A 14,767-nucleotide genomic window follows, 5' to 3' on the forward strand; every position below is an offset into this window, starting at 1 on the left:
CCTAATGTTAATTTGTGTTCCCGCAGAAAAAAGAAACTCATACATGTTTGGAATGACATGAAGGTCGCTTAAAAAAAAAGACAAAATTTTCTTCATGCACATTTTATAGTTCCTAGACAAAAATAAATAAATAAATAAATTAAAAAACATAGTTTTGAAAGGCTCAGTACCGAATTGAAAGTGACCACGAAGTTTCTGAGGTAGAGAAGCACTTGATTGACAGCCACTGGGAACTGGAACACATCCAGAGTATTCAGTGCTTCCTGTGCAGCCTCTTTAAAAGAGTCCTGCATGAAAGCATTCACCCCTTCAGTATAGGAGGCCTTCAGCAATCCTGTGAAACCAGCACGAGATGGACCATCTGGGAAATCTTTCGTGACAAACTGTAAGAAATTTTGGTTAATCAATCAGGAGCTTCAAGAAAATCAAATAAATTTATTTAAAGTGTAAATTATTAAAATTAAAATCTATTTTTTGTACTGTTTGGTTGAACTATTCCTAGTTTATAAAGGTTTTCAGGTATATAAGGAAGTAAAAAACATAACAAAAAACTACTTTTTGCTGACATGCATTGAAAAAATTAGCACAATTTTGTGAAAATCAGACCAAAAGTCAAGGAGATAAATGAATAAATTCAAACTGGTGAGCTCAGCTGATTGTACCTATGTACAATTCTAAGCCACCATACACTTAAGAGCAGCAGTAACAGAAGAAGAAAAAAGATGACAACTAATAATTACAACAGGTAACTGCCTATGCATCTGCGACACACTGAAGGTGTGCAGGACTCACCAGTGTCTCTTGTGTTTGTTTAGGGAGCCACTGTGAATAGTAGTGGTAGAAGGCGATGACAGAGGCATGAGGAGGTGATGAAGCATCTGATGTGTTCAGCTCTTTATCATACTGCTGCAGGGTCAGACACAGAGCCAGCGGGTCCCTTTGACAGTGCAGAACATCACACAGGACGGCAGCCATGTACTCATACACCACACCTACACAACAGACATATCATATCAATGCCAGCACAATCAAAATAAGATTTCCACTTAACTGCCCTACATATTTTCTCATTAAACATCCTGTTTCACTCACAGGGATGCAAAGTCATCATGGGCGAAAAAGGTGACAAGATGTGAGGGGTCCAGAAGCAACATCATTATTATTATTCACATTTTTTATTAAATTATTATAATCATTTACATTTTTTTTATTTTATTAAATTATAACAATTTATTTAAAAAAGTAGTAATACTAATAAAAAGGCTACGTTTATTTCATTGCTTGCAAACATTTAACCAAAAAGCTTTTATTTTGAATAAAAAAATTAAAAGATCTTAAAGTTTCAAAGCTTCTGTTTTGTTGACACTCAAATCAATTAAAAAAAAAAGTAATAATTATTAATATTATTATATTTTATTTATAAAATTATAACAATTAAATCAAAGCAATAAATATTTTAGTTATAATGTCAGATTAAACAAATATTATAGCATTTAATAACAGTATTTTATTTGATAGAAAAATAGTAACAACAGGCTGTCTTAATTTCTTTCTATAATTAAATTATAGAGCTTTTATTTTGAAGGAGGAAAAAAAAAAAACCTGTGAATTTAAAATTCACTAGGTTTTAAAAACTCATTGGATCTACACAAATTATATATTTTTGATTTAAAAATTATTTTTGCCCCAAAGGTGACAAGTTTGCATCCTATGTAAAATGGATTGAGAATAACAAATTACAGAGATTTCATCAGTAAATATATTTGGGGGTAATTTTTGCCATTTGAGATGCAGGCTAGACATGAGCACAAAGGCTCAGGAGAAGCCACACCTCCGATGTCTTTTTTTTTATTTTAAAACTGTACTCATTTTGATTGTACGTGTCTGCATATTACCTTTCCCATCTTTAAAAGTCTCCGGCAGTTTGTTGCGAACCTCTAGCACAGCCGGTACGATGGCACTGAAAGGGAACGTCTGGAGGATGATTTCATCAGTGAGGGAAGGTCCGATCTCTTGAACGTCCCCTTCGCTGCCCTCCAATATAACATCAACCATGTCAAGCACATCTAAAACACAGTAAAAAACACACATACATGTTTAAACAATCCCAATTAATCCATCACATTGCCACCAGCACCTCAGATTATAGATACATAAGTGAAAATGTGCATAATGTCTAACCGTCGATGTGTGATATGGGGATACTGGCTTCATCGCCCTCCTGGCCGCTCAGGTTAGCCTGTAGGTACGCTGCCTCCTGAACCATACTTGCTGCTTTCTCAGTGTACACGTGTGGGTTACACACCACTTTCATCAAAACCTGTCACACAACATAGTTGGACAGTACTAAATGACAAAATACCAACTTTTTTCATGCCAAAAGTTGACACCAGTGGTTTAAATGCAGTACATGGTCTAAAAACTGAATAACAGTCTCCTGCTGGGATGGGTCCAAACGCGCCAGATGGTCCAGCCATAACTCCAGCTCCTTCCACGTGTGCTCAAATACACCACTGTCCCTCAACACCTGAAAAAAGCAGAGCAGGATAAATCATCAGCCAATGAACAATTTCTTCTTTCGTGTTCCACAATAGCTAGAGTATTGTGAGTCACAGCAAAACACGCGTGGGGGGGCGGGGGGTGGGGGTTACTAAACTAAATGATGAGCTTTTTATGATTCAGGACTGTGACAAGATTCTATAAAAAGTGGATCAGAGGAAAATATATTCAAACTTGTGCCTGAAAATTACAATTAACTGTTTCCTTATTTTAAACAACATAAGCAGGGAGGATTTACCACTTTAAAGGGGTCATCAGATGCTAAGTTCACTTTTACATGTTGTTTGAACATTAATGTGTGTTGGCAGTGCATGTACAAATCTACCATATAATGATAAAAATCCATGCAGTGGTTTTTAATTAATTTGTAAAAATAATATTCCCTTTTTCAAATCGAACCACACTCAGATGCCTGTTGGTGTGGCGTCACACTGACAGAGGCCGCTCCCACAATAGTTGATTGACATGAGCATTTTACCTCAGATCAGCTGTAACAGTCCGCCCTCTTTGTTTTGATGCCGGAGCAGAGATGTAAATTAGACAAGAATATCTCAGAATGAGCGATTGAGGTGTTGTGTTGCTGGATGTAATAATGAACATAGTGGTCGTCATTACTCCCAACATCTGAGCTGCTGAAGATGCAGTGGTTCTCTTTCATCATCTCGTGTTCGAGATCCACCTATGGGAAGGGCATCCGTACCTGACCTCTGCAGAAGCATCCAATTGCACCAAGTCTGGCTTGACAGACAGGAGCACAGTTCGGCTGGATTTACACTGTGCACGGAGTGTCTTCAGGAGGACATATCTGTCTGATCAGCCTCCGCCAGACGTGACAGTCGTCTTTCAGCCAGGTTAGCTGTGTTCTACCTCTTTGAGCCGCCCACGCTCTTTATATTCTTCTCCCTTCCACGGCTGCCCGCCACGGATTTTTCCGAGTTTTTTTTCCGAGATGTTGCTCTCCAAATCCGCTACTCCCGGGAGCATCTCATCACGGGCCTGCCTGGCCGCGTGTGGAGCTCTCATTGCCGCCAAGGACTTTGCTTGGGCCTCAAGCATGCGGAGCAAGCTCTGGCTGACCCGGAGCATTGCAGTCATTGTCTCCTGCTTCCCAAGAAGCTCTTGCGACGTCGCTTGAAGGTTGCGGCGACCCAGTGTCTGGAACTCGGCCTTTCCGACTCGGATGGGGGACACGGTGACGGCGACGCGCTTCCGGGGGCCTCCCAGGACGCGACGCCTCTCAATTGGGCTGAGCTGCCTAATCCTGCATTTCCCGAGGAAGACATTTTCTCGGGAAACCTTCCGTTCGTCGATGAACCGGCCGGTTCCGGCGATGATGACGACGCGGGCTTGCTTGGGGTCTCAGAGGACGAGGAGGCCATCCCTCTCTCTGGTGTCGCCCAGGTTAACCCCCCTGCGGTCATTCCCCAGTCTATCCTCCTGGAGGTGTGTGAACGAGCGGCTGCTCGTCTCAACATCAAGTGGCCGGCCCCACAGAGCGCCACCGACCAGGAGAGGGACGTGTATGATGGGAAGGTGCTGGGACCCCCTCCCGGCCCGAGGAAACAGCTTTTTCCCGTCGTTCCAGCGTGCGCTAAGCACATGCGGCACTACTGGACCGATCCGCTTGATTTCAAGCACGGCTTGACGGGTCTAGAGGTGAAGGATATGGTGACTCTCGGCATGGGCGACCCCCCCGCTGTTGAGCCGTCGATCGCCAGGCACCTCAACCCCGCTCAGGGCGGGCTGCTCGCCCCTCCGAAGCCAGTGCTGCCAAGCAAGATGGACCGTTTTTCCGCCTCTGTTTATCAGGCGGCCTATAAATCATCGGCCGTGGCAGTCAGAGCGCTAAACGTGTCCTCCCTTCTCTCCGCTTACCAGGCGGAAAATTTGCATGATTTGGGGCAACAGCTGGACAAAGGATCCCCCTCGCCTACCCTGTGGAAGGAGATCCGCAAGCTCTATGGACTCTCTACCTGCCCCGGAGCCCTCGTTCAAAAGACGGAGGCTCTCCCATGGAAGGGTTGGCCACCTTCCACAACCCGAGTGTTCAGTGGCTGTTGTGTGTTATCCCCCCACGTTCAGGGGGTCAGTTGTCAGGGAATGTGCACAAGCAGTGTCACCACACAGCACTTTCATTGTTCCCCAGACCAAACAAATAAAGGCTTTCGGCCCCGGTGTTCCCCAACACAAAAAACACAAAGAACACACTGAAAGAAACGAATCATATGAATTCGTTTCAGCGAGAGAACCTCTCTATGGTTCCATGCACGCCGTCCCTAGTCTGTCCACTAGATGGCGCCACTGCATCACAGATGAACGAACCGGCCGAATTACCAGCCCAAAGCTGCTCTCCGGTTTACGTGGGGTCTCTAATGAATCATGTCGCTGCCTGGCGGTCAGTGTCAGCTCCCGAATGGGTGATTCGTACAATAACGAAGGGTTACTGACTTCAGTTTGCCACAAGGCCCCCTCGTTTCAACGGAATTCTCTCTTCTCACACGGAAGAGAGCTCCGCTCACATTCTGAAAGACGAAAGGGGGCGGTGCGAGTGGTACCCCCGCACTTAAGCAGTCAGGGGTTTTACTCCCGTTATTTCCTAGTCCCGAAGAAGGATGGTTCTCTCCGTCCTATTCTGGATCTCAGAGTGTTGAACAAACATCTCAGGAAATACAATTTCAGAATGCTGAGTCACTCCTCTCTTTTAAGATCCGTAAATCACACTGCGTTTTTTACCGTGATCGATCTGAAAGATGCCTTTTTCCACATAAGCATCTATCCTCCACACAGAAAATTCCTTCGTTCTGCCTACCAAGGCGTTTGTTACGAATTCACAGTTCTTCCTTTCGGGCTCTCACTCAGCCCGAGGACGTTCTGTCTGGTTGTGGAGGCAGGACTCGCTCCGCTGAGAGCAGCGGGGTTCAGAATCCTGACATACATAGACGATTGGCTAATCATAGCCGATTCGAGAGAGGAAGCGATACAAAACACTGCCCGTGTGCTCGCTCACATCACAGCGCTCGGCTTCAAAGTGAACGTGAGCAAGAGCAACCTCACTCCTTCGCAGAATGTGATTTTTCTGGGGCTGGAGCTGAACTCAATCACAATGCGCGCGCGGCTTTCGCAACAGCGCACTCTCTCCCTTCTGAATTGCCTCTCGCTTTTCAGAGAAGGGGCGAGGGTACAGTATCGCACATGTCTCAGACTACAGGGTCTTATGGCCTCGGCGGTCCATGTCCTGCCTTTAGGCCTTCTGAGAATGAGGGCGTTCATGAAGTGGGTTTTATCTCTTCATCTCAGCCCATTACGCGATCTCTGCCGCTCTGTCTCGGTGACGCGCACATGCACGGCAGCGCTGCGCCACTGGGGGAATGTGGAGTTTTACTCTCAGGGAACTCCCCTTGGGGCAATCATGATGCGCAAAGTTGTGACGACAGATGCCTCCTTAACAGGATGGGGTGCCACACAGGAGGGCAGAACAGTGAACGGTGTGTGGCCAAACACACTTCACTCAGCCCACATAAATTATTTGGAGCTCTTCACTGTTTGGAAAGCTCTGAATCACTTTCTACCCCACCTGCAAGGGCATCACGTGCTGGTGCGTTGCGACAACACCACAGCCGTGGCTTATATCAACCGCCAAGGGGGGATGCGCTCTTCGAAACTCCATGCCCTAGCTCACAGGCTGTTAGTATGGAGCAGGCGACACTTTCTGTCGTTACGGGCGACTCATGTCCCAGGCGTTCTGAACAGAGGCGCAGACCTTCTGTCGAGGGGGAACCCACTCTATGGGGAATGGCGCCTCCACCCTCAGATAGTGGGGCAACTGTGGAGGAGATTCGGTCAGGCAACCGTCGATCTCTTCGCCTCGCACGAAAACGCCCAGTGCCCTATGTTCTTCTCGCTACGGGACGAGGACGCCCCCCTCGGCGTGGACGCACTGGCCCATCCATGGCCCAATGTGCTTCTCTACGCATTTCCTCCGCTATCGTTAATAGCGCCCACCCTGGTCAGGGTGAAAGAACGGAGCCTCACTCTCATTCTGATAGCACCCAGATGGCCCAAATCTCCATGGCTGGCACAGATAGTTCCTCTTCTGTATGCACAGCCGTGGCCACTCCCGCTACGCACGGACCTCCTGTCTCAAGCGAATGGGGAGATCTACCATCCCCACCCAGACAGGGTGGCTCTCTGGGCCTGGCCCGTGAGAGGGCAAACTTAAACACGTTGGGGCTCCCCCCACGGGTTGTCGCTACCATTCAGAACGCCAGAGCCTCCTCCACACGCTCTCTTTACAACTGCAAGTGGCGTGTGTTTGAGCAGTGGTGCGATGAGCGCCTGCTGATATCATATCAGTGCTCACTCACTGCTATTTTGAGTTTTTTGCAAGACCTTATCGATGGTGGAAGATCTTTTTCCACTATTAAGGTTTACTTGGCGGCTATCGCCGCATGTCATGTTGGGTTCGATGGCACGACAGTGGGGCAACACCCCCTCATTCGTAGATCTATGAAAGGCGCCCGCCGCTCGCTTCCAGTCATTAAAAGAGTGATTCCAGAATGGGACCTCTCCATGGTGCTGGAGGTCTTGTCTCAATATCCTTTTGAACCGCTGGGAGACATTTCTCTCAAGCTTCTGTCTCTTAAAACAGCTCTGCTCCTGGCACTGGCATCAGCCAAACGTGTCAGTGACTTGCATGCACTCTCAGTTCATTCCTCATGCATGAAATTCTCCATCAGTGGGGATAAGGTCCTTCTAAGGCCTAACCCGGCCTTTATGCCAAAATGCTTCCCGGCATTTGCGTGTGAGGTGATTCAGCTTTCCGCTTTTCATCCTCCTCCGTTCTCCTCTTCAGAGGATAAGAGGCTAAACGCTTTGTGTCCTGTTCGCTCCTTACGGGTTTACATTGACAGGACCAGCGCTTTCAGGAGGAGCGACCAGCTCTTCATTTCTTGGGCCCCCCCCAAACACAGGGAATCCCATTTCTAAGCAACGCCTCTCTCATTGGCTTGTGGAAGCCATCTCCTTGGCATATGAATCTAAGGGAGTGCGTCCTCCAGAGGGCCTCAGAGCTCACTCCACTAGAGGCAAGGCAGCCTCCTGGGCTCTGTTTAACGGGGTTTCCTTGCAGGACATCTGTGCCGCTGCAAGTTGGGCCTCACCACACACATTTGTCAGATACTACCGGCTGGATGTCACCCAGACCCCGGTAGCTCATTCTGTTTTGGGTGTGGGTTCTTCGATGGGTTGCACCCTCGGACCCTCAACACCTTAGGCTTGAGTGGTCCAACTCAGCTTATTCATGTTTTAAGCAAGTCATCTGCCCCCCCACATCCTTATGATGTGTACATATATTATTATTAATATATCAACATGAGATGTGTGGCCATATCATGTGCATGTTACCACAGTTCATCCCTTCATGACTGGTATTCATGCTCATTGTGGGGGTCTGATCCTTGGTGACGTGTCAAGCACCGCCTCTCCAGGTGACCGTTCTCTGGCTTACAGGGCCTCACTGTGGGTGTATTGGGCAACCGGGGAGCTGTCCATATCTCCCATAGGTGGATCTCGAACACGAGATGATGAAAGAGAACAATAGGTTACTGTCGTAACCCCGGTTCTCTGAAACATCGAGTGGAGCGATCCACCAAGTTTGCCCCGCTTGCTGCGAGAAGCGAATATACTCACTGAGGAAAGGTAGCGCGTGCAGGGGTTTTATGCGTCTGGTAAGGGGCGGGCCCTTACCTGCCAGTGGGCACGCGCTCCTGTCTGTCAAGCCAGACTTGGTGCAATTGGATGCTTCTGCAGAGGTCAGGTACGGATGCCCTTCCCATAGGTGGATCTCTCCACTCGATGTTTCAGAGAACCTATTGATTACCTTTGTTTATAAAGGTAATGCGTCTCCTGATCTACATATATCCGTCTACGTTCACGCGAATCATTCATGATCCAGCTTCACTTACAGCAGAAGTGAGTATAAGGGCTTTTTTTATGAATCTTTGCGATCACCTTTCCTAAATAACTTTTCTGTTAAAAAACAGGGTCATTTTTATAAATTCTAAGCTATTATTTTCTCTTGTGGACTATATGTAAATGTATTTTATGTAAAAACCCTTAATCAAGTTAGTACTAAATAAAAAAAAAAAAAACATGCATTTTGTATGATCCCTCTGATTTTGGTCAAATAAATTTTGCAGATTCTGCAAGCTGTATGTAAACTTCTGGTTTCAACTGTATGTCACGTTACATAGATGGACGTTTCCTTAAATTAATATAATATATTATGCTTAAATTGCAATATAAACCTATAAAATATATGTATACAATATAAATTTATATATAATATAAATATTTAAATATATTTATTTATAAATATTTAAATGCACTTATTATTATTAAAATTAACATTTATTTAAAAATGTATTATTATTATTTAAAAGTTGATGGTTTTTGTATGGATTTGTTGTTAAGTGCACGAAACTTACTTTTAGGATCAGCGTCCTGGTTGAAGTCTTCAAGTAGTTACTGTTACTATTTACAAACATCGTAAGTAACAAATAGAAGACAGATTTCTCTCCTTTTTCAAGATCTGGATCTGCTAGATCCTGTGTTTGGGGGAAAATAAAGGAAAATACATCCAGTCTTAAGCTTACAAGAAATCAAACAAATATTCTGAAAACTCAGCAAATTGAAGACAAATCACACAAACTCTACAATAACTCAAAATTAAACTTTTTAAAAGTTTCACCTGAACACGAAACCAAGAGAATTTGCTTGCAGGAAGTTCCAGAGCCACTTGTAGAATTTGATACTGTAGAACTGGAGGAACTTCCTGTTTCATTCCACTCTCTGTCACAATGCCTGCAAATTTATCAACAAATCATTTACTCCTTCCATAGCAAGTCAGAAGGTAAATGCACTCATATCTGTTCTCAGTCAAAGTGTTGTACCTTTCAGGAGTTTGCTGAAGTCAAATTTGCTCTGGCTGACCAGGTGAGGCACCACCCTCTGATACAAACACATCACTTGGAGCAGCAGAGCTTTCACCAGGATGAGCTGTGGATCGTCCTGCCGTGCTATTTGAGAAAAAGCATTTCATAATTACTGTATTTGAACAACAACAAGTTTATAGCTACAAAAGAGAGTTAACTATTTAACTATTACTGTGTTCTTCGCTCAGTTTTGTTTTTGTGTTCGTCGTCTTTGCTGCATCTTCCTTCTCCTTTGATTGTGACTGCCAGTTGGAAACAATGGACACCATGTCTGGTAGAATCTGTGGCACCAAAAGAACAAACATTCATTGTGTCTTTACTCACTCAACTGCACAGCACAGTTTAACTAACAGAATAGTAAACCCATTCCTTTTGTTTTCCCTTCATCCTCACCTTGCTCAGCGCCTCTCTGTAAAGCTGCGCAAACTCCTCCATCACAGCAGGGCTGTAAATATCTGACCTCTCCCAAACTGTTCTGTCCAGACAGTGTTCGATGTTTTTCTGGGCTCGCTTGAGAATAAATGCTAGGAGTGAAAGTGTTGTGTGCTGGACCACCAAATTGGGTAACTATTAGAGAAACAAGACATCATTCAAAAAATTTTAAGGAATGATAACTTTACTGCATAAGTGCACACAAGAACAAGTTGTCTTACAATTGTATAAATGTTTGGGGTCAGTATGATTTTTTTCAAATAAATTAATATTTTTATTCAACAAAGGATGCAATTAATTGATTAAAAGTGACAGTAAACATTTTATTTATTATAAAATAAATGGTGTGTTTTTTTTGGTAACACTTTAAGGTCCAATTCTCACTGTTAACTAGTTGCTTATTAGCATGCATACTACTAATATATTGACCGTTTATTAGTACTTATTAGGTGCAAATTAATGTCTTATTTTGCATGACCATATTCTAGATCCCTTAACCTGACCCAACACTTAAACTTAACAGCTACCTTATTAACTATTAATAAGCATCAAATTAAGAGTTTACTGAGAGAAAAAAACTTATGTTATAGTGAATATGTGTTCCCTATAGACCAATTATAAGTTCGTAAACATTCGGGATGCACGTGCATCATGGTTGCACAAAACCCTGGAGAGACAGCCTGTAAGGCTAGAGAATTACACGGATATGGTACAAAATAGTTTAAATTTAAAGAGATTATAGATTATATTGATTAGATGTCATTTTCAAAATGTTCTCCGCATATTACTAGAGCTTTGAGTAGAGCTACTCAAAATTAATCTACACCTTAACTTAACAACTACGTTACTAATTATTAATAAAGCATCAAAGTATTCTAAAGTGTTACAGTTTTTATTTATTTATTTATTTATTTATTTAAAAGAGACTCCTGAAAAAAATGATTATGATCACATTAGAATGATTTTTGCAGAATCATTTGAGACTGAAGACTGGAGTAATGATGCTGAAAATTCAGCTTTGGCATCAAATAAATCAATTATATTTTAAAATATATTCAAACAGAAAATGTTACATTTTAATAATATTTGACAATATTACTATTTAAAAAACCAAAACATTAATATTGGCCTATAATAGTATAGTCAGCAATATACAGTGCATAACAACTTGTGATGAAGTGATTGTTTGAATCTACCGCTTACATTGAGACCTTGAGTGAAGAAGACTTTATTGCACACTGACGGGAGAGACGTGACCAACACCATAGACAGCAGACGAGGTAAAGGAATCAGTTCACTTGTTTGGAAAGCCTTGGACACCTCCGGCTGGGCTTCATAGATCTGTAACAATATCAAACCATGAGTTATTACAGCTCAAACAAAATGAAAGCAGCCCATCACACAATACGGTCTAGAAATCACATAAAGCAACCGAAAGATGAACAAAGCTTTCACACTCACTTTCTTGAGTAAAGTAATATTTTCTAGCCAGGCGCTTTTGTTTCGTGGAATGAATGAGAAATTGGTTTCTTTAAAATATCTGGTCAGTATATCTGGACTGGCCTTCAGAACACTAACAACCAGCTCCGCAACCATCTCATCCTCCGTCGCCTGCTTCAGCCCCACCAGAAACTGCAAGAGAACAATGTTTCCGGCTCTGGATGGATACAAAGGAATGATACAAGTACAAGATGAGGGAAGAGCATTTTAGGCACAGATTTTAGGGTATGTCGAAAAACTCCCATTTCATGTTCTCCCTCAACTTCAAAATCATCTTATATCGCTGTTTGATCTTTTTTGTTAAGGGTGTTTGATCTTCTTTGCATGTTCACTTTGCAAAGACTGGGTCAGTACTTCTGCAGCGATGTAGGATGATTTTGAAATGATTTTTGAAGTGGAGGGAGAAAATAACGATTGGGATTTTTCTACATACCCTAACTGTCTTGAGTCAGAATACACAGAGTTCAGGGAGAGCAAGACGAGATGAGCGTTTGAGATTAAAAAGTATTTAAACTGTATTTTTTTATGAAAATAACCGATCGTTTCGCTAGATAAGGCCCTTCTTCCTCGGCTGGGATCATTTACAACCGCATTTGGGATCGTTTGAAGCCGCATTTAAACTGCATTTTGGAAATTCAAAATCGGGGCACCACGTCAGTCCATTATATGGAGAAAAGTCCTGAAATGTTTCCCTCAAAAAAACACAATTTCCTCATGGCTGAAGAAAGAAAGACAGAACATCTTGGATGACAAGGGGCGAGTACATTATCTGTCAACTTTTGTTCTGGAAGTGGACTTCTCCTTTAAGAGTCAGCGACACTGAGTCGTCATTTTCGCTTTAGTGGATGTGCCTGTATGCACGTTTCATACAGATTACATAATCTGAGAATATTTGTTTTCCATTTGAATTGGTTCATTTCAAAGTAGACATTTTACTCTCTATAGATATATTTTTCATGTCTGTAAGGCAAGTATGCAAGTTTCGGTGACCGAGACGGCAGAAAGAGCATCGTGTTTGCTTTCATTATTTTACAAAAGCACAAGGTTTCATTGTTATTGTGAGTGCACACAAATAAATCTAGAGTCTTTACAGATTCAAAAGACGCACACAAACACTCTGAGTACTCCCATTACTCTTATCTGTCATATAAAGTTGCTACTATGTACATGTTTCAGATGACAAAGTTGAGGTCGATGAATGATAAGCGAGCGTTTCGATGTCCTGCCCAATGTATTACTACACAGACCAACCTTTAACAATCCGTCTGTCAAGGACTGCGTGACTTCGTTACTTCCCGTGGAATTTTTTTTTCTGCAACTACACAGCTAATAAAATTTTGGTCGACCTAGCCTCTTCTCGTCGACTAATGGTCAGTCGATTATTAGGGGGCAGCTCTAAAAAATACAATTAAATTTAGCTGAAAGAATGACAATATGAAGATCTTAAGGACTTACCTTCCAGCGGTGCCCAGGCTCGGGTCATGAAAACTGATGCCATGTTTGCGAGAGCAGCAGAGGTCCAGCAGGAAGTTATGCACCAGCTCCCTCACTACACGTTTCCCTTCATCTTCATCCTTCCGTTTCTAAAGGATTTTGAATACAAATAGACATTCTGAAAGGCATTCACCATGTACTGACCATTTGCAATGTGATTGCAATGTGATATACTGATATTACCTTGTAATTACATTGTTATTAACAGGAACATGTTAAAGAGCTACAATTTTTCATTTTCTAGAGGACACAAGAAAGATTTCCCGCAAGGGATGTCACAAAGTCAGACTGGCTATTCATTTCTGTAGGGAGTTTCCAAAAGATTTGGCTATTTTAGAAAGAAAAATGTGCCTTAATTGGTTCAGATTAATTAAAACAATATTTTTGCCAGCCATTTAAAAAAAAAATTATATTTATCATTCTAATACAGATAAATCTATTGGATAACAACACTATAACTAATGCAACTAGGATTTGATTTTCCCATGCTAAATCATAAAGACAGAGTCAGAAATGGTGTTTTTGAGAGCATGTGTGTCCAATCTTTCACTGTACCTCTTTCTCATCCATGCTGACATCCACAATCCCATTCCATTTATAGAGAGACGCAATCTGTCCCAGGATGGAAGCACTAAAGAAACGTACTTTCTGAGTTTTCGTGATGGTCTTATTCTGCACAACCTGTGGCCAAATGCAGCAAAAAGTTATGACATTTATGAACAGCACTTCACTTTGGTAAACGGCATTTAAAGGGAAGGGTCTTACTCTGGTCTGCAGGGTGGACAAAACCAGGTTTACGATGGATAATCTGTCTTCTTTAAGTCCGCCGGTCAAGATTTCAGACAAAAAATCTAAAGAGCAACAGAAAAATAATAATTTAAAATAATTCAAAGGCTCATCTCATAATGCAGACAGATTTAATTCCTTATACCTTTAGTGTCCAGTATTTGCCCAATAGTTGTATTGTCTCCAGACATCAGGAATGAAAGGACAAACTGTATGTAAGCCATTCTAACATCTGGCTTTCCCTGGAAAATGAACACAATTATTAGAATTCATTTGTAAGTCAGGAAAGTGTTCATGAATGTTCATTTGGTCATTTGAATGTTCAAGTTGCTTTGTAGGTTGCTTTACACAAAAGGGTCTGCTAAATGAATAAATCTAAATGTTATCTAAAAGTTTTGTGCTATTTACAGTTTGTAAAGCACTTACTGTTTTGTCTCTTCTCCGTGCAAGGCTGCTAAGACCTTTACTGAAGTGCATTTGACTGAAGACGTCCCTCGCAGCTTCCGCACCCTGAGATACCACAGCGGACAGTAAACAAAGACACTGGCGGACAAACCTGACCAAAAATAAAGGTACACAAACCACATTGAGTGCATTCGAAACATTTGAAGTAATTTTTAATTTAGTACATAATAAACAATAAAGATATTAACCCACACACATCATGACATAAATGCTGATTAAGATTTGCATACGAAATACCTGTGATTCTCCGAATGTAGAGAGGACAGCAGAAGTTTCATGTGATTGGTGACAGTTTTCCTAACTATGTTGGAGCCCACCATGCTCAGCTCAGACAGATCACTGGCCGTCCGCAGCAAAATCATTTCTAGACTCTGAAATATCAGCATCATCTACAAAACATATTTAATAGAATTTAAGCTGTGATTATGATGCAAAAGAAATGATGCAAACAGTAATCTCTTTACGCATCAAGAAAAAATGTTGGCAAGTCTGCATACAACATCTAACTCTATTTCTTTGTTTCTGCAGTCTTCAGAATG

General features: G+C 42.4%; 1 protein-coding gene across 2 annotated transcripts in view; it reads right to left on the reverse strand.

Annotated features, from left to right (window-relative positions):
• Nucleotides 1–14,767, reverse strand: part of urb1 (URB1 ribosome biogenesis homolog) — a 39,569-nt gene that overhangs the window by 23,421 nt on the left and 1,381 nt on the right. Inside the window, exons 3-20 of one of the 2 annotated variants that reach the window (XM_051129861.1) lie at nucleotides 14,466–14,617; nucleotides 14,190–14,319; nucleotides 13,909–14,005; nucleotides 13,743–13,828; nucleotides 13,533–13,658; nucleotides 12,939–13,066; nucleotides 11,445–11,640; nucleotides 11,187–11,324; nucleotides 9,945–10,118; nucleotides 9,718–9,832; nucleotides 9,510–9,635; nucleotides 9,308–9,420; nucleotides 9,045–9,164; nucleotides 2,411–2,527; nucleotides 2,182–2,320; nucleotides 1,896–2,066; nucleotides 793–992; nucleotides 171–383 (exon numbers count right to left, since the gene is read on the reverse strand). In XM_051129861.1, coding sequence (XP_050985818.1) covers nucleotides 171–383; nucleotides 793–992; nucleotides 1,896–2,066; nucleotides 2,182–2,320; nucleotides 2,411–2,527; nucleotides 9,045–9,164; nucleotides 9,308–9,420; nucleotides 9,510–9,635; nucleotides 9,718–9,832; nucleotides 9,945–10,118; nucleotides 11,187–11,324; nucleotides 11,445–11,640; nucleotides 12,939–13,066; nucleotides 13,533–13,658; nucleotides 13,743–13,828; nucleotides 13,909–14,005; nucleotides 14,190–14,319; nucleotides 14,466–14,617 — 2,541 coding nt within the window. The remainder of the gene's footprint in view (nucleotides 1–170; nucleotides 384–792; nucleotides 993–1,895; nucleotides 2,067–2,181; nucleotides 2,321–2,410; nucleotides 2,528–9,044; nucleotides 9,165–9,307; nucleotides 9,421–9,509; nucleotides 9,636–9,717; nucleotides 9,833–9,944; nucleotides 10,119–11,186; nucleotides 11,325–11,444; nucleotides 11,641–12,938; nucleotides 13,067–13,532; nucleotides 13,659–13,742; nucleotides 13,829–13,908; nucleotides 14,006–14,189; nucleotides 14,320–14,465; nucleotides 14,618–14,767) is intronic. The other variant, XM_051129862.1, reaches the window with a different exon arrangement.

The sequence above is a fragment of the Labeo rohita genome, chromosome 15 (assembly GCF_022985175.1).
Source record: "Labeo rohita strain BAU-BD-2019 chromosome 15, IGBB_LRoh.1.0, whole genome shotgun sequence".
Taxonomy (NCBI): Eukaryota; Metazoa; Chordata; class Actinopteri; order Cypriniformes; family Cyprinidae; genus Labeo; species Labeo rohita.